Raw genomic sequence first — 21,318 nt, 5'->3', positions numbered from 1 at the left:
TTAGGCCGATGCAGTTTCCAGGAGCTTCGGAAGGTGAGTTGATGATTCTTTCTTGCTTACATATTTAGCATATAAATCAAAGTCTGGCTGTAATTGCACATGCGAAATGTTTCCAACTGAAGATTAAAAAATGACCAAATTATAGCAGCAAGGAAACATGCTGGAACGCAAAGAACCCGTAAGACACAGACCAGTGTCTTCCCCTCTTAACTTCAGCAGGGCTTATTTTGAGATTGTTTGGGAACAAGCCTATTTGGATATAGTGCAACCATTATAGCCATTCAAATCAGGGCACGTTACATGTTACAGAATGATTTTTTTTTAAGAAGAAGAAAGTGCAATAAAATTTTGTGACTTTTCAGAGATTTCTCGTGTGCTTGTTAGCAAACAAGTCTGTTGTATGGACAAGACTAAGAGGGATTAATGGGAATGCTAGCCTGTTCATGAAGACTCAGTCTGTCAGCGCTGCACGGTTGGGTTTCTATCCGTCTTCACACAAGATGGCATGTGAGAAGATGACATGATCGCTGTGAAATGATTTCTAATCAGAGGTGACTTAAAAGTCAATGGTGGAATTATGCTCACAGTGGTCTCACGTCCTCTCTGGCGGTCCACGTGAGAACTGAGTCATGAGACATACTGCAGCGGGGCCATTTTCTAAAAGTACTGTGTCCCATCTGATCACATGATCTAATCAATTTCATCAGACTGCAAATGACTTCATTATTCAACCTGACAATCAAATCAACATTTATCAATAATATGAATCAATGAATCAAACATGAATCAATCAATACTCTCATAAAGTGTACTCACTTTTAAAAAATGCAACGCTGAGATAACGTCATTAAAAGCAGCAATAAAACATGGTGGCGCCTGATATCCAATGTGTTCAAATGATGCATAAATGTAAAACTGACATACAACAAAAGTTTACTCTGAGACGGAACTAAGCCATGTTCTTCCACGCCTTTGCAAATACATGCAAATTACCCTGGAATAGCCACTGAAGTAAGCACTGTTGCCTAACAAGACATATTTATTGTCTGGTTAAGTACTATTTTACAGAAATATATTTTTTCTGACTGCATCACTGCCACCAATCCTTCAAGAAGTGTTTTTAAAATATAGTGACCAATCTTCTGTGCCCATCCACATATAGAGGGGTCACCAGAAACCAGAATAATACCTAACCCCCATCCTTCAGATTAAATTCTACACAAACTGTAGCCTCCCGCCAATTTCAGTACTGAAATGTATAAGAGTGACACTTCAGACTCCTCTACAGTGCAAACATTCAGTGAAAGCTTTTCATGTCATTAAATACAATTCAAATGGAATCATTTCCAAAACTGACAAAGATGTAAAAGCTAGCTGTACAAAAATATATAAAATCCATCATTTTTTCTTTTTTTGTTTTTTTTTTTGTTTTTTCTTTGAGCATGAAGATAGACCTTTAAAAATGTATCATGCTTAACAAGACATTAATTGAAAAAGTGGCAACTTAGTTACACGTATATATGAGTATGCATGAATATATGTATGTACATACTATAAATACTAAACATACAGTACTTAATATACCTCATTTATAAAATGTATGTATATCTGTTTCTCTTACATATATAAACTATACAAATACTACACCTTTTGGTTATTTGTGGTAATGTCTAACAAACATGCTAAATGAAGTCATACATTTAAATGATTCATATTCTCACTTTTCCTACTGCGTTCCACAAAAGAGAAAGGAAAACAAACAAGGCAGTGAAAAATCTACTTAAGGTGAAAATCCCAAACCCTTTTCATAATAAGTGCATCTACTTGATCAGCCCACCAGAGGAACACAAAAACTTAAAGTGTGAATGAATGCTTTTTTTTTCCTGTGGATAATTGGACCTAAGCAAAATTCACAGTTCAATGAATGTCAATGACTCCTCCCACTTTTTTCTACATTCAATACGGTGTCAGGTAAGCTGTGCAAAACCTTACTTGAAACTGGCTGTTAGCCATTTATGTTGCATTCATCTTTGGTACAAAAAAAAAAACAATCAAAATAGTGTGCAAATATTTCTCTTTTTTATATATATTTTCTTTTTAGTCCCCTTCCCCCACCAGCAAAGTACCAAAAACCAAAGTAACATTTGCCAGAGCTATCTTATAATACAATGCAAAGACTCTGTGGCATATATCTACAATTTCTGCGTCCATATGTACATTCATAATATTTTAAAGAGCTAAAATAACAACAAAATCCACAAAACAGGCATCCCTGCCTCCAACACTCCATCCGTGTTAAAAAGTACACTTGCTTAAACCCCTGGGAATTCTGTAATCGTCTCATCTTAAATACAAGGCACAATGAATATTACTTGTTTAACGTACAAAATCGAGCATAAACATGGGAAAATTCCAAATTCCCTCCCTGTTCACAAAATCCACCGTATTTTGATGTCAGTGATTTCAATCAAACTGTGGGAAAGAGTTTCTGTCATCAGAATCTAGTTTCGAATATAGGAGCTTCTCCCAGTAACAGCGTGGGGTTCCCCTCTAATCCGGTCACCGTGCCCCTTTAGCTTACTCCAAAATAACAAGAGGGCGACGGAACATTGCCACGCGCTCTCCCGTGAATTTCCGACCAAACTCAACAAAAACTAACCACACTAGTCTGCTCCGCTGTCATTCTCACACCGAAGGCCCCAATGTCAGATCTCGGATCAGTGCTGTTTCTAGAGCAACCTCCATTCAATATCGACACAAGCTTCCGATCGTTTCACGGACCCTTGTATTTTGTTGTACTTTTTTCGGCTTGTCCACTATGGAGTTGCCTCTCTCAGACAACCCTAAGTTGTCTGTTTACTTTAGCGGAAGGCGGACAGCGGTAAAGCATGCGTCGTCGTCTCTGGGAAAGGACAGCTGCACACCTTTCACCTTTCTGAGTACCTCAGCGCACCGTCTCAGAGACAGGTCATGTGATGTAAGCAGTTGGTTTGGACAAGTGGCGCACAACATTCCGAGTAAATTCCTCCACGGCAGTCTGCTGTGACGTTCTGCCATTCCGCGCCCTCCGCGACCACAGCCGTTCCAAAACCACGAGGGCAAACTGCCACTGCACCACAGTGTACCCGTTACAGCTGTTCAGTTCACGCTACGGCAAACAGGCCTCGATCACTCTGAGGGATGCAGTAGGAAATCACTATAGCAAGGACTGATACTCTTTTGTTATCTTTTTTTTTTCCTTTTTTCTCTCTCTTTTTTTACATAAATAAAAATACCAGGGCGTATGACTTCTATGCTGAGTTTGCAACTGGTGGCTCGTAGACGACGTTTACCAACCACATGCAGAAATGGCAAGTAACACACACCTGGATGCAGAGATCTCTACAAGTTCCATTTCCTTACAAGTGCATAATATAAATATACATACACATGAGTAGGCATATATACTGTATATATATATTCACACTAGGCTTGTGGGGGGTATCTATAGATGGGATAAGCATGCAAAACAGAACGCCGTTACAGTTTGGGACACGAATGATGGTCTGTCCTCTCCAGGGACCTCCAGACTGCCGCTCTACACTTTGGAAGTGGGAACGCGGAGGCCCACCAGCCCCCCTGTGGGATCCCCTCTGCTGGTGGTCTCCAGGATCTGGTTCACAAAATCCGACGTCTGCCCGGCAACTGGTGACTTCACTGGAAACAGAGAGGGTCAGAAAGCGTCAGGGAGAAGTAGCTTGGGATTTATTTGCTTTGCAGTTTCCTCTTTGGGCCTGGATTTGTGCCTGTTTCTGTGCTATACATTATATCAAGGCAAATACTCTAGACGCACTGCTTAACTTCCATTTTCCGACACATAAAAGGTAACACTTTTGGCTGCTTGTACCATGGTTATTGTGACGTATAATGGCTACATGGTAAGTATGCGAAGTACTACATTGCAAATATCCCTTACAGTGACAGCTTTCTTAATTGGTGTTGCCACTCTGTAAATTTCAACACAAACAGAGGATAAAAAAAACATAATTTACCAAGGGTTTCCATGATGAGTCTGTCCAGATTTTCAGTCATACTTGTTCCCTTGTCTCCCTTTGTGAGATCCTGCACTCTGCTGACAATCTCTTCTTTGATGGCATTGATCACAAACAGCAGTCGGTCTAAAAAGCCACAACACACATACAGCACACTGTTTCAGACACTGCCTCATTACTCTATTCACTTACTCATTACACACTGCTGTCTCGTTGTTTTAGTATATTTCCTGCTGCTACATAGTAGAGCATGTGTCCATAAGGTTGCTGGTTCGATTCCCCCGCTGGGGCACCACTGTTGTACCCTTGGGCAAGGGTACTACTTAATCCACAGTTAAAATTCAGCTGTACAAATGGATAAAATTGTAACCTACATGTATGTAAGTCACTCTGGATAACAGCATCTGCTAAATGATAATAATGTAATGGAATGTACATGTCACAGCAGACAATACAAATTCCACTACTCCTCCTGTCATAGTATATTTTCCTTTATAAAACTAAAAACAAGCCTCTACTGATGATCTGCCTCGCTGTTTGGAAAAAAAAATGGCTGACCACCCATCAAATCTGAGCAATGATGTTACAACAACTAAGATGGCCTTGAGAAACAACCGGAAATTAAAAAGGCAGTTAAAGGACATTTGGCTGACGTTAAACGCCTTTACCGTATTCGGTAGTGAGGCCCCACAGCTTGACTTTGTTAGCCTCGTACTGAGCCTTCTTCTTCAATCTGCAGGCCCTGGGAAAAGAGAAGGAGCGCTGGGAAACAGAGCAAACTCGCACGGTAAAAAAGAAAAAAAAAAACAAAAACGATTCAGACGACAGCCTGGGAATGGCATTAGCACAAGCCAATGACAGACTGACCCCCTTGGCTTTTCTCCCAATGTTTTCAGAAGCGATTAAAAAAAAAAGAAAAGCGATGACAAAAATGGAGTGAAAGGCATGGACAGATGGCCTGATAAATATGGAGAAACAAAAGGAGTCGAATATGGTAGAAAGGCTGATAAAAACGAAGACGGACTGAAGAATTCAAATCTTCACTTCGTCACTCACCGGCCATACACAAACAGCAAGACTGAAAAGAAATGTGAAGATAGCCCGAGGTCTCTGCTCTGATGTACAAATTACATCACCAGAGACAGAGAGACAGAGAGGGAGAGGTGGAGAGGGGGGCAGAGGGGCATGTCACTGTACCTGGTGGGCAGGTGAGAGAGATGAATTACCTGGAGGCCAGCTTGTTCTTCTCCTTGCGAGAGCGGGGTCGGGCGTTGAGCGGCAGCTCGCTGACGGGCGTCAGGTCGCTGATCACCTTGTTGAGCTTGCGGAGCTCGTTCCCGATCTGCAGCAGCTTGCGGGGGTTGGGGGTGAGGTCCTCCACGTCGGTGCGCCGGGACTTCTTCACCATGTACTTCCCTGTTTCCAAACAGGAAGTGAGGGAGGCTGTTATGACATGAAGCGCAAGGAGCGACCGCAGCAATCGTACTCTTCCGCCTCTGTGGGAAGTGGACCACGCTCAAGGTTTTAAATACAAACGAAGCCCTGGACCGATACCCTCCACAGCCCAGTTTTGACGCCACCTGTATGAACGCAATGGTGAACGCGCACTGCGTCAGAACAGATACAGGTCTTGCAGTAGTCTGTCATGACACCACAAGCAACGCAAGCCACTGTGATCACTACAAACCTTGGTGTGTGCAGGAGTACCTGTTACCTACACATACAACATCAGTCAAAAGTTTGGACACACCTGATTAAGATAATGCGAAACATGCATTCAAAGACATTTTGAAGACATCTATGGACTTACGCTTAAATGCTTTTAATTATAAATTTAAATAGTGAAGTTGGTGCATGAATAGCGCATATGATTTTCTTTCCAAAAAAAATATTTTAATTTATATTTTTTGGCTACTTTCAAGAATCTAAAGTATAAGATACAATTTTGATTTGTTTAACACTTTGTTGGTGACTGTGTAATTCCATTTGTGTTGTTTCATAGATTTGACGTCTTTACTATTATTCGAAAAATGTGGAAAATTGTCAAAATAAAGAAAAACCCTCCTATGAGTAGGTGCATCCAAACCTTTGACTGGTACTGTATAGGGGAGAAGTCTCGAAATGTGTGCATGTATGTAGCTTCAGGCAGTTGCCCTTAAGTGCCTGAAGTTTAGCTTACAATGGTTAAGATCTGTAGTTGGGGAATCTGGTTGGAGTGCACGTAAGTTTGGATGCATGAGAAAATCTCCACTCCACAGCGCCCACTGCAGGCCTGGCTGCTCACCTTGGTGCAGGCCTCCTTTTTGGTACATGTTGCTGGGCAGCGTGTCCCTGTCCCACTCTGAGGGCAGCAGCATGCGCTCCTGCTTGGAGGAGGGGATCTGCTCGCTGTACTCCCAGAAGTACCGGCGCTTGCCCCTCTTACGAGAGATCCCTGCCGCCAGGCCCTTCACGTCCTCCACGGTGTCGTTGTCGCACCCTGATGACATCACAGGGCGAGTCAGAGGCGGAGTCATACAGGGAATGAGAGTGAGAGAGAGAGAGAGAGAGAGAGGGTAAGAGAGTGAGTGAGACATTGTAAAATATGAGTGACAGTAAGGGAGAGACAGAGAGAGAGAGAGAAAACAACAGTAGAGGAAAGAGGAGAGCGAGAGACACGCATAAACCCAGACACTGTGACTTTCACATGTCCCCTGTCCCACCACACTTCATCATCTCTGTCCTACTGCACTGACCTCATTTCGCTCATGCAGTGGGCGGCAATAACGGAATCTGCCTGTACCGATGGAACTATGTAACCTGCAACACCTACTGCCGCCTTTGCCTACACATATCACTGCAGGACAGTGTTGTCTTTCAGGTTAACGGCATTCTTGTACGGCAGACGCTCGTGCCATTCACAGAAGTCCTTTGTCACTCGCTTTGAAAGTCTTGTTTGTATCTGAAAGTCCTTCTCATGCACAGTCATTCAGCACATGACTTTGTTACAGACATACATTTATTCAGAATCGAACGGTCAGAACAGCTGAATTGCTAGCTATATTCCATCGCAAACTTCTTCCCTGCAATGTAATGTGTTACATTATTATTGGCATTTTAGCAGATGCTCTTATCCAGAGTGACTTACATTGGTTACAGTTTTTCGCAATGATATCCATTTTAATACAGATTGATATTTACAGAGGCAATTATGGGTTAAGTACCTTGCCTAAGAGTACAACACAAGTGGCCTGGGGGGGAATCGAACCGGCAACCTTTCGGTTACAAGTCCTGCTCCTTAATTACTATGGTGCACTGCTGCCCCTAACTGAAGACCCACCTCTTCAAATTTCCCAAGTGTTATTTTGTTCCCCTTTTGTGTAATTTATATATTGTAATTTTGTTGTTTGTAGTTTTTTGTAATTTTGTAATTTTTCACCCTCACAATAAGAGATACTGCAGTTCACTGACATGTTGAATCATGTAAATGTCCTTGTTTTTGTACACTTCACGCCATTTTGTATCCACTTTGTATTTGCATATTGTAAGTCACTCCTGATAACAGCTCCTGTTAAATAACTAAATGCATGCATATGACTGAGGGCAATACCAGATTGCTTTTGATTGCTGACCTATGATTGCTGAAGTCCCACTGTCTTATCTACAACTTCATCAGGTGAGCTCACTAAAGAACGTACTCTGCACACAAGTGGGTTGTACTACATATCTTCCGTGGAAAGCTATGAGAAAGCAAGTCACGGCATGTATTCACGTTTAATACAGTAAAGTAGACAAGAAGTATAAATATTTTTAACCTGGAAAGAATGGGACCATGATAACTGCTACTCCAAATCCTTTTCCCTAACCGCCCACCTTGCTCAGAGAACGTGTCGCTCATGTCATCGTCCTTGTCGCCCTCGTAGTCCTCGTCTTCCTCCTCCTCCTCGTCCTCCTCGTCCTCGTTCTCGGACAGCTCGTGCTCGCTGCCGAAACCCTCATCATCCAGCTCTGCTTCCTCTTCCTCCTCCTCCTCCTCCTCCTCCTCCTCCTCGTCTTCTTCCTCTGCCTCTGGCTCCTCTTTGACTGCCAGCTTGCCCTGGGACAGAAACAGGGAGTAGTTGTGCTCTTCCTCCTTCTTCTTGTCCAGGGCGGCCTCAGTCCCCAGGGGACCGGTGGGGACCAGGGCCTGGTTGTCCTCTGTCCCCGGAAAGAGCTTGTGGGACAGTGACTGGGGAACGCCGGTATCTGGAACAGGAGCCTCACCAAGACGCGGCCTCTCTGTTTTCTTGTCTGTGGTTAAAACCGCGACAGAGGCCGCAGTAACCGTGGTGGCGGCGGCGACGACGGCCGGGGGGGCAGCAGGGCCCTCCCTGAAGGTGGCAGCGGTAGCCGGCGGCAAGACGCCGTCCGGCGCGGCTCGGCGCGGCGCGTTCACGCGGACGCTGGCCTTGCGCACGTAGTCCTTGCTATCCGAGGGCGCGGGCGGGGACGTGGCAGCCTTGGGCGGCTTGGCCTGGGCCTTCGACATGGTCTCAGTGCTGGAGGGGACGGGCCAGGTGGCCTTCTGGGAGCCCTCGGCGAAATCCGGGAGGGGGTTCCTGGCGGAGGCCGGCCGGACGGGTGCCTTCTTGCCATGCGATGAGGCGGAGGGCGGGTGGGGCTTCTGGCTCTGCAGCAGGTCTGGGTGGTAGAGCGTCTCGCACACGGGCTGCGAGTCCTCGCTGTTGAGCTGCGCCAGCGTGGGCGTCTTCCCGATCACCTCCTCGTCCTGGTAGGGGCTGGAGAAGTCGTCCAGCCCCAGGAAGTCCACCTCCTTCGTCCCCCAGATGTCGCAGCTGGTCAGCTTGGTGTACTTGGTCAGGTCCTCCCAGTACGAGTCCCACTGCTCGAAGTTGGAGCTGTAGATGGGGTCGCTGTCCAGCACCTCTGCCAGCTGCTCCATGCTCTCGATCTCCTTGCAGTCCCCCACTGCCAGGATGTCAGACCTGGGGCTCTGTCTGCAACTCATATCTCTGTCCTAGAAGGGGAGATGAAAACATTCACTGCTGCATGGCTTCTGATATAACACAAAGAAGAATGATACCATCAATGTATGACACCTTTTTTTTTTTTAATTTCCTGAATGTTTTAACTCTTGCACCTTTGTCCCAAAATGCTATTTATACATATATACCACAGGACTCTACAGAAACTACATTAGATCTTAGACAACAAAACAGACTTGACTAAAGATATCATTTAAGGACTATTTCAAAGACACATACGGTTAGTCAATAAAATTAATGGAAGTCAAAAGGTTGCAGGGTAATTGTGCATGATACTAATAATATTATATACCAAGAAGTCTTGGAGCTGTAAGCGTGATGCAGTTTTACACAAAGCAAACACAGCTAACATTTAAACACTGTCCAACACTCTGCGCTCTACATCAGATATATGAAATCTGTGGCCTCCCTGACCTCAGATTTTGAAAATTTACAGTTCAGGTGAGCTAAATTCTAAGAAACACGCCTGAACTCTGGCACACGGAAAAGGGCATCTGAGGACAGCGAGAGTGCGAGCCAGCGCCCACGCCCCGAACCGCCTGCTGACCTGTCCCTAGTGTCATCGTTTGCTACAGAGGCAGGTGGTGCTGGAGGGAGAAAAAGGCACGCCGTCAGCGGCGGCTAATGATGGCTCCCCGCCCCCCCCCCACCGCCAGCGTGGCAGAAGGACTCGCAGTGAGAGACAGGGCGGTGGGCACTCACCAGCTCGTACATGAAGTCCGGGTCCGAGCTGCTCGCCAACAGGTCGGTGCTGGTCAGCGCCTGGTCAGCAAAGGTGTAGGTCTGAAAGGCATCCCCGAAAGGAGGATCCATCCCACAGATGCTGGGCTGTGGGGGGCGGGGAGGGGTGGGCATGTCAGGGGCGGGGCAGAGGTGGGGGAGAAAAATCAATATCATCAACAGTACAGGAAACAGCCTTTGGCAGTATTTCCTCAGGTCTGCAAGTGACACAATTGGTTTGAAGACAACAATATACTAAGTGTTACTGACAATTAAAATGTTTTATCACTGAGCCCTGATTTAGACAGATACAGTGATCTAAATTGAACTTTTTTTACATATGACTTGGGATCACTATCAAAAGCTAATAACATCATAGTTTTCACTTGTAAATGTGACGATTTCATAGTTTTTTGTTTGTTTGCTTAACTTTTTTAAATATGATTACACAGCAAAACCCATCACCAAGGAGAGCATAATACGCCCACATACTTACAGTGAGTGCAGAAATATAACAAACAAATCACACTAAATGCTCCTCTGTTGACAAATGAATAATACAAGCTGTAATCAGGCAAATGCTTTTACCATCATGTTGTCACCACAGGAAAACTACTATGAAGTAATCCTACCTAGTTTGACAAAACAATGTATAAATCTACCACATGCAACTACTTTAACACCTGTAACAGGTGCTATAGTTGGAGTTATAAAAACTAATTTAGTTGATAAACGTCAAAATCAAACTACTAGTTAAGCCTGTAAAATGTACAATTGATTGAAATTCACAAAATGCAAAGTCTTTTTCCATTACCAAGAAAAGAATACAAAGATTGTTTTCGACTACTTGAAGAAAGATAGTTTAATGAGCTTCTCATGACTGCCGCAGGGACATATATACATATGGCTTACAAATGAGGAATATACATTGTCTTCCAAACAATTACTTTCTACACATAAATAGCATCTTAATAAAGGACAGTTCATCTTCTCTGTCATGATTGCGTTGTATGTGTCTGAGCAAATCAAAATGTACTGTTTTGATATGTATATTTTCTGCTCACACTGTCACCCTGTGATCATTATGCAAGGAAATCGCTTTCACGCATGTGTTATCTACTTACCCCATGACTGCCTGTGCTATTTTTTAGGTTTATACCGAAGTATAAAGGTTATTCAAAAATATGTTTTAAACACGTCATACTCTCTCCAATCACAGCAATTTTCATTCAAATCAAAATAATGGGACCCAATTTACAGTATTATTAAAGAAAAAAAATACCTTAAACTAAGCACTGTCCAGATGTAAGAAATGCTTATCCTCATCACAAGGTAAGAAGTACGAAGTTTATTCCAGAGATTGAAACTACGCTCACAAAGATACTGTTACAACATAAATGCAACACAAGGTCACATGCCTAAAACCTTACAGCATTCGCAGACAAAAGAAAATGGCACACACGTGGGAATTAAACAGCGACAGAGGTCAAATTCTTTCAATCTGAAACGAGCTGAAGCAAGGCAAGTCCCAGGAGTTTCTTTTGTGAATCTAAATACCGCAAGAGGGTTCGAGAAATGTCCTGCGCCCTGGAAGAGTGTAGAGCTCTTCCACTAGACAGTCCACAGTACAGAGAGAGATGTGCATGCTCTGAGTGGGGCGCTGCTACGACACCCGGGCTCTTACCTGAGGCATTGCCAAGCACAGATCTTTGGGCTCTAAGCGGAAACTTATACACCGTCTCCCAGGTCCACTCGTTTCCAGTTTTTGTCCTAGGCCAGAAGAAATCAGTTGTTTGGGTCACAAAGGCGGTCTTTTTGTTTTCACCCACAAGCCCGAGCGGCTCTTTGAAGCCTTCTCCTCTCGTCCTCCTGAGTCGGCTGTTCCCTACTGAACAGAGACAGATGGAAAGAAAGAAAGACAGACAAGGCAGGGGAGGGGGGAGTAAATACACAGAAACAGTGCGTCCACACACTTCACATAACCATCTTTAGCTTCCCGACAGATCGTTTCAGAGGAGACTACGGGGTCTGCTCTTTGGGTCAGGGTTACCTCTAAGCTCCCCCCCAGCGCAGAGTAAAAATGTCCGATTTGGCTTGCAAATCATGATTCTTAACTAGACATCTGACTGCAGGAGGAACTGCCTGCCTGCCTGTCTGTCAAGAACTGCTGTTCCTTTGTAATCACACTGAGGGGCTCTGAGCCTCCAGTGATACGGCTCGATTCACCGCAGCAGCGCCGAAACGAAACGAAATAAACAGATAAACAAGTAAGAAAAAAAAAAAAGACTGCCCTCACCCCTCCCACCCCCCACCCCCCACCCCCCAGGGATGAAGGTAGTGATTACCACAATCTGTTGCAAAAACTGTCCATTTTCGAAGTATGTGCATGTACTTGATGGCTGCAGAGGAAATGCTGTGAGCCCCTGCAGGCAGTGCGTTAATTCGATGCGAATCGGGCCCAGGGTTGAAACACCGGGCTATTTTTAAACAGCCATGGCTCCGTTTCCCACTGCTCCCCCCCCCGTCACAAACAAGGGGGACAAAGGGCGGCCGTTCTTTGCATACCAAAACATTAAAATACGCCGGCGCACGGGGGACTGCGGGCTCTACCTGCAGCGGGGCCAGCGCCACCGCCGCCGCCGCCGCCTCTCCTCTGTGGCGGATGACATCACATCCTGCCGCCGTGTTTATCAGGGCCGAGCGTGTCACCTATCGCCGCCGCTCTCTGCGCTTTCTCGCATCGCGCTCCCTCTGCACACGATCCGCAACAGGCAAAAAAAAAAAAAAAAAAAAAAACAGCACTTCTGCACACTGCACTCCTTTTGCTCCCCTGCTCTCTGAAGGCAAACAGATTCCCTGTCATGCAGCCCGCTCCGCCAGCTCGTAAAAAAAAAAAAAAAAGGATGGAAGAGGCGTGAGAGGGGTCTGGAACTCCTGTGAGTTACTTCACCAAAAAGGCATCTGCAAATCGAGTCGAGTCAGTTCAAAAAAAAAAAAAAAAAAAAAAGCCTACATGTGATGTGACAAGAGCAGTGTTTAACTGTAACACGGAGGCAACTTTAAAAATGACATCATAGGGAAACCGCGTGTGATCCACATGGAACGCTGGAAAAAATAATAATAAGCCCACCTGTTACCGAGACTCCCAAAGGGGGCGGTGGTGATTTTGTGGGGGGGGGGGGGGGGGGGGTTCCAGGGAAGCCCTTACTAACAAGCACATGGTGCCTCTGGTTGGCCAAATGCCACACTGTGCCTGAAAGCCTCTGTACAATGTTACTGTAGCATTTCAGACTGCAGCACCTTCTATGCCACTGGGAAGTCCCCTCCCGCCATGAAAGTGCATGTGATACTAGATGTAAGAAGTTAACTGACAATAGCAGGGACCTAAAAAACTACCACCTGACGTTGGAGTAGTGCTGGCTGCAATGCAGGAACCTTTATTTTGAACATCTATGAGGCATCCATCCGTTACAGCAGGGCCTGGTAGCTCAGTAGTTTAACATGCCTTCAACATCCCACAAACGATTTCTGCAGGGATTAAGAAAAAATCCTTCTACTATAGTCAGCCCCCTTCCTCCTCCTACACTGTCACCACTCCAATTTAGTCAACAGTATCTTACACCCCCTCCCCCAACACGCACACACACACACACACACACAGTCACCACTTTACTGTAGTCTGTGAAGTCTTCAACACCCCCTCCCCACTGTCACCACTCTACTTCAGTCAATGGTGTCTTATGTACCACTCCAACAGTGTTACCACTGTCATTTTTCCCTTCTGTTTGATCACTGGTTTCTATCATGTCATTTGGGAATTTCTACTCTGCCAGGATAAGAATCCACACAGACCCACCGATGGACGTGCCGCTAACCTCGCACGATCTGCATGATTCTCATGTAGAAGTGCACCATGGCAATCACAGCTATCAAAAGATGGCTTTTTCACATGCAAACTCTGGTTTCAAACAGACGTTAGGATAACGAACAAACCCACTCTTTGTTTCAAACAGGACATGAATCTCGACTCGAAAAAGCAAAATTGTTGGTATTCAGTTTCCTCTAGTAAAAACAATTTCATCAGTCAAGAAATTGACTCTGAAAAAATCTGTTTTTGATCAAAGATTTCCTTTAGTTTTACTGAAATACTGACATTTACTTGTAGGACGTCAGAAGTACTTCAATTGTTCTCCAGGACTTGCTTTTTCATCAGGTTTATTTTAACATTTCAATCCAGTTGGTTGCTGTTCCGAGAAAGCCTTGGCCTTTTACAGTAGATCAGCAAGATCTTGTGCTACCTAAAGCTGCCAAGACAGTCCCTTTGCAGGTTCTGTATCTTATGCACCAAAATGAAAATCAAACCACCAAATGCAAAAATATTTATTTGGGTCACTAAATTGAAACGATTAGATTTTTCTCTGAACCACACAACAGACCAGAAAGTGCACTGCTGAATAATGATGTGATCACAGTGGAGAGATGAGAAGAATATGTAGCAACTTCCTGATGAGTCATGCAAGTCTGTGAGGTTAAAGAACAGTCAGGCGGTATTTGTCCGATACCGTACATGACCGTACGCTCACAGTTCAGGCTAAATCATGCTGCAAGAGGAGACATGAAACTGGAAGTCAAACAGAGCAGCATTCTGCTGGCTGCATGTACAACAAATGGAGGGAGAGAGACAAGACGAAGAGGATGGAGAGCAAGAGAAAGAGAGAGGAAAGAAGAGGAAGGACGGAGCAAATGCAAATGTCAAAGTAATCAACCTGATCAGAATGAGCAAATTTCTGCTGCAGGGCCTCTGCTTTGTATTCTAATAAAGCTCTAAATAAGCCATCACCATACCATCTCCACAACCATATTCCTTATTATCTACCCTGAAACAGTGCATCAAAGCATACTAAAACTAAACTGATTTATACATGTGTTTTGACATGAATGAAAAATGCTACCTATACCACTGCGTTAACCCAAATCACTCAATGTCTCTTTGTGCTATGCAGCCTTGCCATCAAACTGATTAACAGCTGTCAGGAGCAATAACACAAAAATATTCAAGAGACATTCCTGAAGCGATTAATATTTTATGGTGGGTTTCTTTTTCCATATCTTTTATCCACCTGAAAAAAAAAACAGTAAACAAAATCCTTTCCACTTAACCACAAAGAACTACGTGGTTCTCCAGCTAATATTCTTTCAGTGCACAGTCAACCAATGTTCATAAAGTTGGTAGTGTCTACACGGTATAAACACGACTGAAAGCTCAGTTTCTAAGATGGGCAACACGTCATTTTTTGATATGCATAAAGCTGTGCAAACCAAGCCATGAAACAGAGACAAAAAAACTGCCTCTAGGCAAGCATGCATCTGTAAGCAATCCAGAATATCACACAGGTTTGTCGGCCAAGTATAGCTATCTCACTCACTCTTGCTTGGAACCTCAGATTCCTTCCTAGTTAATAATTCCTTATCTCAGATGTCGACTATATACTGAATTTTTGGTAGCACTCTAAGCCGCTGGTGCAGTCAAACATCCAACCCACTACCGTTGACAATGTCTGTCAACACAATGTGTCCAAATAAGGCCACAACTGTTAGCATTAAAATTCTGTTTTACAGCAAGCAATTAGTCCCATCACAAAAGTCCATCTGTGATATACAGCTGGATACTCGCCCTTCCGAGTCCCTTGCTCGAGACAACAAATCACAACACCCAGTCTGGTATTCAGACTTGCAGTCCTGTAGTTAAAGGGGTACTTCCCTAACCGCTGCACTGGACTGCCTCCCATGTGTTGCAGTCGATGCAAACAGGAAGCCGCCAAATGCTACGAGGAACCAGCAGACAAATCTACACTGTTGTAGCTTTTAACAGTGATTTTTTATAGGGAGTTTTTTTTGAGAGAGACACCACATTAAAAATCAATGATTTATATGTTGTCACTTACCACTGAAACCAACAAACAAGAACAGTCTGTTAAGTCTGTTTTATGGCTCTAGGCTGATTTGAAATTCATTGAGGGCTCAGATGGCCAAACAACCACGCAACCTTTGCACACCAATGGTTTCCACCGAAGTCTATGAATAGTCGTCTATGAGAAGTATTTCGTCATTTGAAAATTTGGGCTGAAAACAAGCTCCCCTTTGACTATATTCTGAAATTATTTAAAAAATAAGGATATTGCTGACTTAAATACACAAGACCTCACTTTGATTTTCCATGCATTTTGCACTGAAGGCCAACTTAAGTTCCTATTTCGTGCAGCAAGTCTTGAGCATTGACTCGCGGTGCTGATAAATGTAGCCTCTGCCTCACTCAGAGGGCTAGACTGCGGCTTTTCTCGCCAACAGGAAACCTTTCAGAGCAAGCTTGTTGCTCTGCTCTCATAAGCAGGATGTATTTTATGCTGCACGCTGGGCTGCCTGGTATGTACGTCAAGTACATTCTGGAACCTTGCAGAGCCAAGCCCAAGAGTCTCCTCGTGCAGAAGACCCGAGGCTCCACCATGTTACTGTATATCCTCATTGCTGCAGACACTTGCACCGCCACTGAGCTGGAATGTAAAATGCCAGCATTGCTGCTTGTGGTAGCAGGCGTCGAGCGCAGTCAGCTGTGCAAGCTGGCAACGCTCCATTTGCTCGAGCACTAGAATCTGCACATTTACGGCTTGTTTTAAAATGTTCCTCTGCTCGCGGACCGACCTGCCTCTCGAAAAGGCATTTTGTAAATCAAACGCAGCCAAAACCAGCAAGAACCCCTCCCCGCCCACTTTCGCTCCCTGTATTGTTTACTACATTAGGACATGATCAGCGGTAAAACGGAGAGCTGCACAACCACTTAGAAACTCATTGACAGCACTCTCAGCGAACCGACCGCCACAGAACGCAGTGAAAACGTGTCTATTTGTGTGTCATCGCTTTGGCACGGCCGTGTGCGCAAGCGTGGTGTTGACACTACGATGGTCTGGTAGCAGCACTTTTCAGTGCACTTTCGCACGTCCCTGCGCACGCCAAGGCGTGTGCGCTTAGCTGGGGCTGAAATAATGTTCTGTCACCCCTGTGCCTCATGCCCGCCCGAAAAACTCATAACATACATGACAACTCAGTAAATCCAAAACGTTCACAGATGCAGCCTATGCTCTACGGCATCGTCATATCAGTAATGTCCATAAATACAAGTTACCATCATTTAAGGAGTATTATTGAATTATCTGTAATAATTAAATTAACGATAGTTATAATTTTAGATGTTTAGCGTATCTAGATACAAGGGTCCTTAATGTCATCGAAGACATAACTTCTCCATTTAGCTAAGTAGCTACTCAAGTCAACTTAGAAGAAAATTTCATGAAACATCGCCGTTCCGGGGCAATAACTACCAGCTAAGGGTGGGCGTGGTTGTGGTCATGTGATGTATTATGTTGAATTGCACCGTTTTTAGTAGAATCTAACCGGCTAGGAAATCTGTTTTAACGTTAACATAACACAGTGAGAATAGCAAAAACTCATTCTCAGATTGCTTCTTCGAAACTACCAACCTTGTTTGATTTAGCTAGTTTTTAGTTATACGTGGTCTATTTGACGGGCCATGTAGCTCGCTAGCTAACTAGAATTATGAGTATACCAGTTATGGGTTAAATTAAGGGCTAATTTCAGTTTGCTTCCCCAGATAAAGCCAGTTAAATAACTCTGAGACGCACAAGATCATTTTGTGTCACAAGCGCGTCAATTATTCTAGATGCTAGCTAACTAGCTTGGCAACGAAAGGGCGCTGCGACATTCTTGAATGGACAGGTCCCACAACTTTTACATATAGCTAGCTACTACTACATACAGCTAATGCGACGGCTGGTCAGTTCTTACTAGCCCTGTCTAGCTAACTGGATAACCAGCTATCAATAGGCGACAGCAATGACCTAGAAAACATTTGATGATACGACAGTTTAGTACTGCGCAAAATCTGTGAGCACGGCAACGTAGACGGATATACTAATTCCCTTAAATGCTGGCAGGGGGATTCACTTGTTGAAGAAATAATGACTGTTTGGGGGTAGAAACAACATACTTTGGTCTGACCTACTAACATTCCCGAAGGCCCTGAACCCAACATGGCACACAACAAATAAACAGGCTCCGTCAACCTAACACGATAACATACTTGGTCCACGCCCACGCATTGCCTTGTCCTATTGGTCAAACCAAGAACACAACCCGCCTTGTGAAATATTTCATTGGACAAATACGCTGTCCATCTGAGGAGAAGTCTCACAACGAGCACCAACCCATTTCAGAATTGGGCTAAGCCGTGTTACTGGCGAATAACAAACAATATTTAAGGGTGTTTTTAGGGTTACATAAATAGTTGGTCAAATAAGTCATAACGTGACAGAAGAGCCCCTTACACAAAAACGACTGCATAAATATGTATTCATTGTTTAGAAGAAAATTTATTCTTGTTTTTTGTTGGTGAAAAAAAAACCAAGCCAAGCTGCGCATCTTAACCAAGTAATTACAAATCATTTTCCTTTTAAATAGTTATAAACAGTTATGAACATGCGACATGACCTGTTTACAATGAAGAATTTTGATAATAACTCTGCACATGTGTTACTTGCTTCCCAGCTAGTCAACCAGCAAGCCTTGAAACAGAACCGTGCTGGCGGGGGCGTGTACCGCTGCTCGGGGATCCTATGGCTAACAGCTGGTGTTGTTTTAGACAAACTGACGATAATTAAACACGTATTTTTCCATGTTTTTAGACAACATGTCAGAGATTTTATCGACTTATATCCTCGTATGCTAAAATTCGACAGACATGACATATCTAGACAAATGCAGCACAGCTATAGCGTTATGTAGAAAGCCAATGCTCAGCAATGGACATACTAGCTGATAGTAGGGTGCAGCGAGCAAAGTGAGAAGTTGCGGAAATGAAGCTCGCGAACGTTAGCAAACGTAGCAAGCTAGCTGGGTACCCAGGGGACAAGACAATTGACTAGTCTGACTAACTAGCTGGGTGATGGGCTAGAAATACCATGTGGCAGGTGATCTCGCTGCTACAGACGTCAGGCTCAGCTACAAACTGCGATAACGTTAACCAGCTACATGCAAACTAACACTGCAACCTACACTGGCAGCAAAATCATGAATGTGACACAAAACCATCAGTACTGACTAGCCAGCTGCAAAGCCCTGAACTGTCGCACGGGAGTTAGCTAGCTAGGTACTTAAAAATCTGATCACGATTTCATTCGTAACTAAATCCTGTTTTTGAACAGTGAATAACTATGGCCTCCGTCCCTCCCCTCTACAGTGTAGCTAGCTCAGCTAGCTAGGTAGGCTCTAATTTGTTTATTTAAAAGAAGGAAAACATGGGCAGGACCTTCAGTTAACTTTCAAACAACAAGTTAAATAACCACATTACTCACCTTGAGACTTCGCATACAGTTTTTGAACGGTGTTTATTACCGCAATTGTATCTCCACTGGGATGTTTTTGCTATTACTGGTAAGACCACGCTGCTTCCCTCTCTGGTTTGTTTTGTTTATCTTCCTCCTGACGGGCTCCTGCAAAGCGCGTGACTCCCCTTTCACGTGCTCCTACAGCGACCAATCACAGTGTAGCTCAAGGATTACCCCCTAATACGCACGCACACACCCCCCAACAGATCTGCTTCGCAATAGTCAATTACTGTACATCCCATCTTCCCCGAATGTGTTCACTACCGACAATTCGCACAGATCCACATATCAGTTGTCATATTTGTTATTATATGACGAAGCTGCTGCGTTTTATGTATAAAATTATTTACATGCAGCTTCGCGTATTTTCCATATTTTCAAGGCTGACATTTATTCCCCTATCCTGACAGTAAGAAACATGGTTTAGATACCACTGTATAAATAATTATGCAACGGTATGCACTTATATAAGTGCATCATTCTGAAGGAAATAGAGCATATACTTTTGCATTAAGATATTGGGGAAACAAAACTGTTGAATTTATTTTCTACCCACATCATCTTTTTCTGTTGTGCTGCATCTCTGTTGTGCTGTAACTCTTTGTGGACTGTAAAAGGAGACTGTTATATATGCAAGTCCCTTTGTGGTATTCAATGCATCTCCATGTGTGCCAGTGTAATAGGATGCACGTGTGTGCTTGTGCCCTGAATGGATGTCTTTATGTGCAAGGTATTAGTGTGTTTACACAAACATGGTGCATACACACAACTGTTGCCATGTGCCTGTCAGCCGCAGGGAAAATCTGTCACCTCATTGAAGAAGCTTCCCCATAGGCTGGAGACATGGTGAGCCTAGCAAGACTCTAGCACTGCATTGGACTCAGGCAGCGCAGGCTGCGATAGGATGACATTTCTATACCACAGCCCAATCGCGATATCTGCAAAATTTCACCTTTGCCTCCTTTCTCTGCCCTTTCCCAGAGGTGTGTATGACCAACAAGACAATAACCAATCGGTCACCTTGCACGGAACAAGCACTGAGAGTGGCAGGCTAAGCATTCGGAGCATGACTCTTTACAGACGGACGTGGTCTGGCGCGTGATGTCAGTGGGGAAGGCTACCGAACAAAGTCCCCTCTTATAACAGGCATAGATTGATTCTGGGCTCTGCATTTAATAATGGAAGACATGGTTCAACCATTACCCCGACTTACTTATCAACAGACACCACTCCTCAGTTGGCCATCCCCGAGTTGCTGTCGTGTTGCTTGCTTGCTTGCTGGCCAAACTTACCTGCTAGTCTATTGTCTGTGGGAACTGGAAAACCCTAGAACTGTTGGAGAATACCAACTAGCAACCAAGTGTGCAGACATCAGGAGTTATACCTTTGTTACTGTGAAACATGTCTGTGTTCTACATCCATGTACTATGTTCACCTTCATAGTATGAGAACACCTGAAGGCCTGTTGATGGATCTCATAATCTGCCTTCTGTACTAAATCTGGCTAATTTTAAACTTCCCACACCATTCAAGGTAGCCCACATACAGAAGATGGATCAATTTTGACATTTTAATATTTATCACAGGCTTTATTTAAAATTTCAGATTTTTCTGAAAAGGCACAGAGAGATTTTGTTAATCATGACCTATATTATGCAAGTTCAAGTGGATCTTTCCCATGGAAAGCTTAAGATAAGCTTTTTTTAAAAATTTAACGGACATAAATTACACAGTTATTGTAGCTAAAACCCATAGATACACTGCAATTTTATCAAGACAGCATCCAACAGCAGAACATTGGCAGTTATATTTTATCATCTTTCCTGTATTTGTTGTCATTTTGAGTCATCTTGTCATTTTTCATAATGTAATTAATATCTGTGCTGAAATTGTGGATATTTGAGCGCAGATGATCTTCTCCTTGAAAATCATAAAATACCTCCATTGCAAACATACTGTACAGCGAATACAACACACATATAAAATTAAGGATACACTGAGATCATATTAATCAGAAAATTAGATTAGAACAAGGGCAGTAGTGTTGTGTAGAGGTTAGGAGCAGGTCTCGTAACCCACAGGTTG

At 43.9% G+C, this 21,318-nt stretch overlaps 1 protein-coding gene across 2 annotated transcripts; it reads right to left on the bottom strand.

Annotated features, from left to right (window-relative positions):
* Window positions 1-1,805: 1,805 nt before the first annotated feature.
* Window positions 1,806-19,306, bottom strand: LOC118774849 (CREB3 regulatory factor-like). 2 transcript variants are annotated; one of them, XM_036524395.1, is made up of 9 exons: window positions 19,201-19,306; window positions 11,460-11,663; window positions 9,758-9,883; window positions 7,884-9,027; window positions 6,316-6,510; window positions 5,258-5,447; window positions 4,700-4,773; window positions 4,032-4,157; window positions 1,806-3,696 (listed from the first exon to the last, which is right to left on the bottom strand). In XM_036524395.1, the coding sequence occupies exons 2-9, from the start codon at window positions 11,466-11,468 to the stop codon at window positions 3,578-3,580; spliced, it is 1,983 nt and encodes a 660-aa protein (XP_036380288.1). In that variant the 5' UTR covers window positions 11,469-11,663; window positions 19,201-19,306; the 3' UTR covers window positions 1,806-3,577. The 2 variants fall into 2 exon arrangements, with proteins under 2 accessions (XP_036380288.1, XP_036380289.1); XM_036524396.1 differs by having other exon boundaries at window positions 11,460-11,660.
* Between the last annotated feature and the right edge of the window lie 2,012 nt (window positions 19,307-21,318).

The sequence above is a fragment of the Megalops cyprinoides genome, chromosome 3 (genome assembly GCF_013368585.1).
Source record: "Megalops cyprinoides isolate fMegCyp1 chromosome 3, fMegCyp1.pri, whole genome shotgun sequence".
Taxonomy (NCBI): domain Eukaryota; kingdom Metazoa; phylum Chordata; class Actinopteri; order Elopiformes; family Megalopidae; genus Megalops; species Megalops cyprinoides.
The sequence above is the reverse complement of the archived record's forward strand: the minus strand, read 5'-3'. Positions and strand labels throughout refer to the sequence as shown.

Bases quoted from the DNA above. Each gene is read 5' to 3' on its own strand.
- LOC118774849 (XM_036524395.1), bottom strand. The intron at 9,028-9,757 runs GTGAGTGCCCAC...CTCCCCTTCTAG, and splicing joins CGGACTTCATGTACGAGCTG to GACAGAGATATGAGTTGCAG. The intron at 5,448-6,315 runs GTGAGCAGCCAG...GTTTGGAAACAG, and splicing joins AAAAGGAGGCCTGCACCAAG to GGAAGTACATGGTGAAGAAG.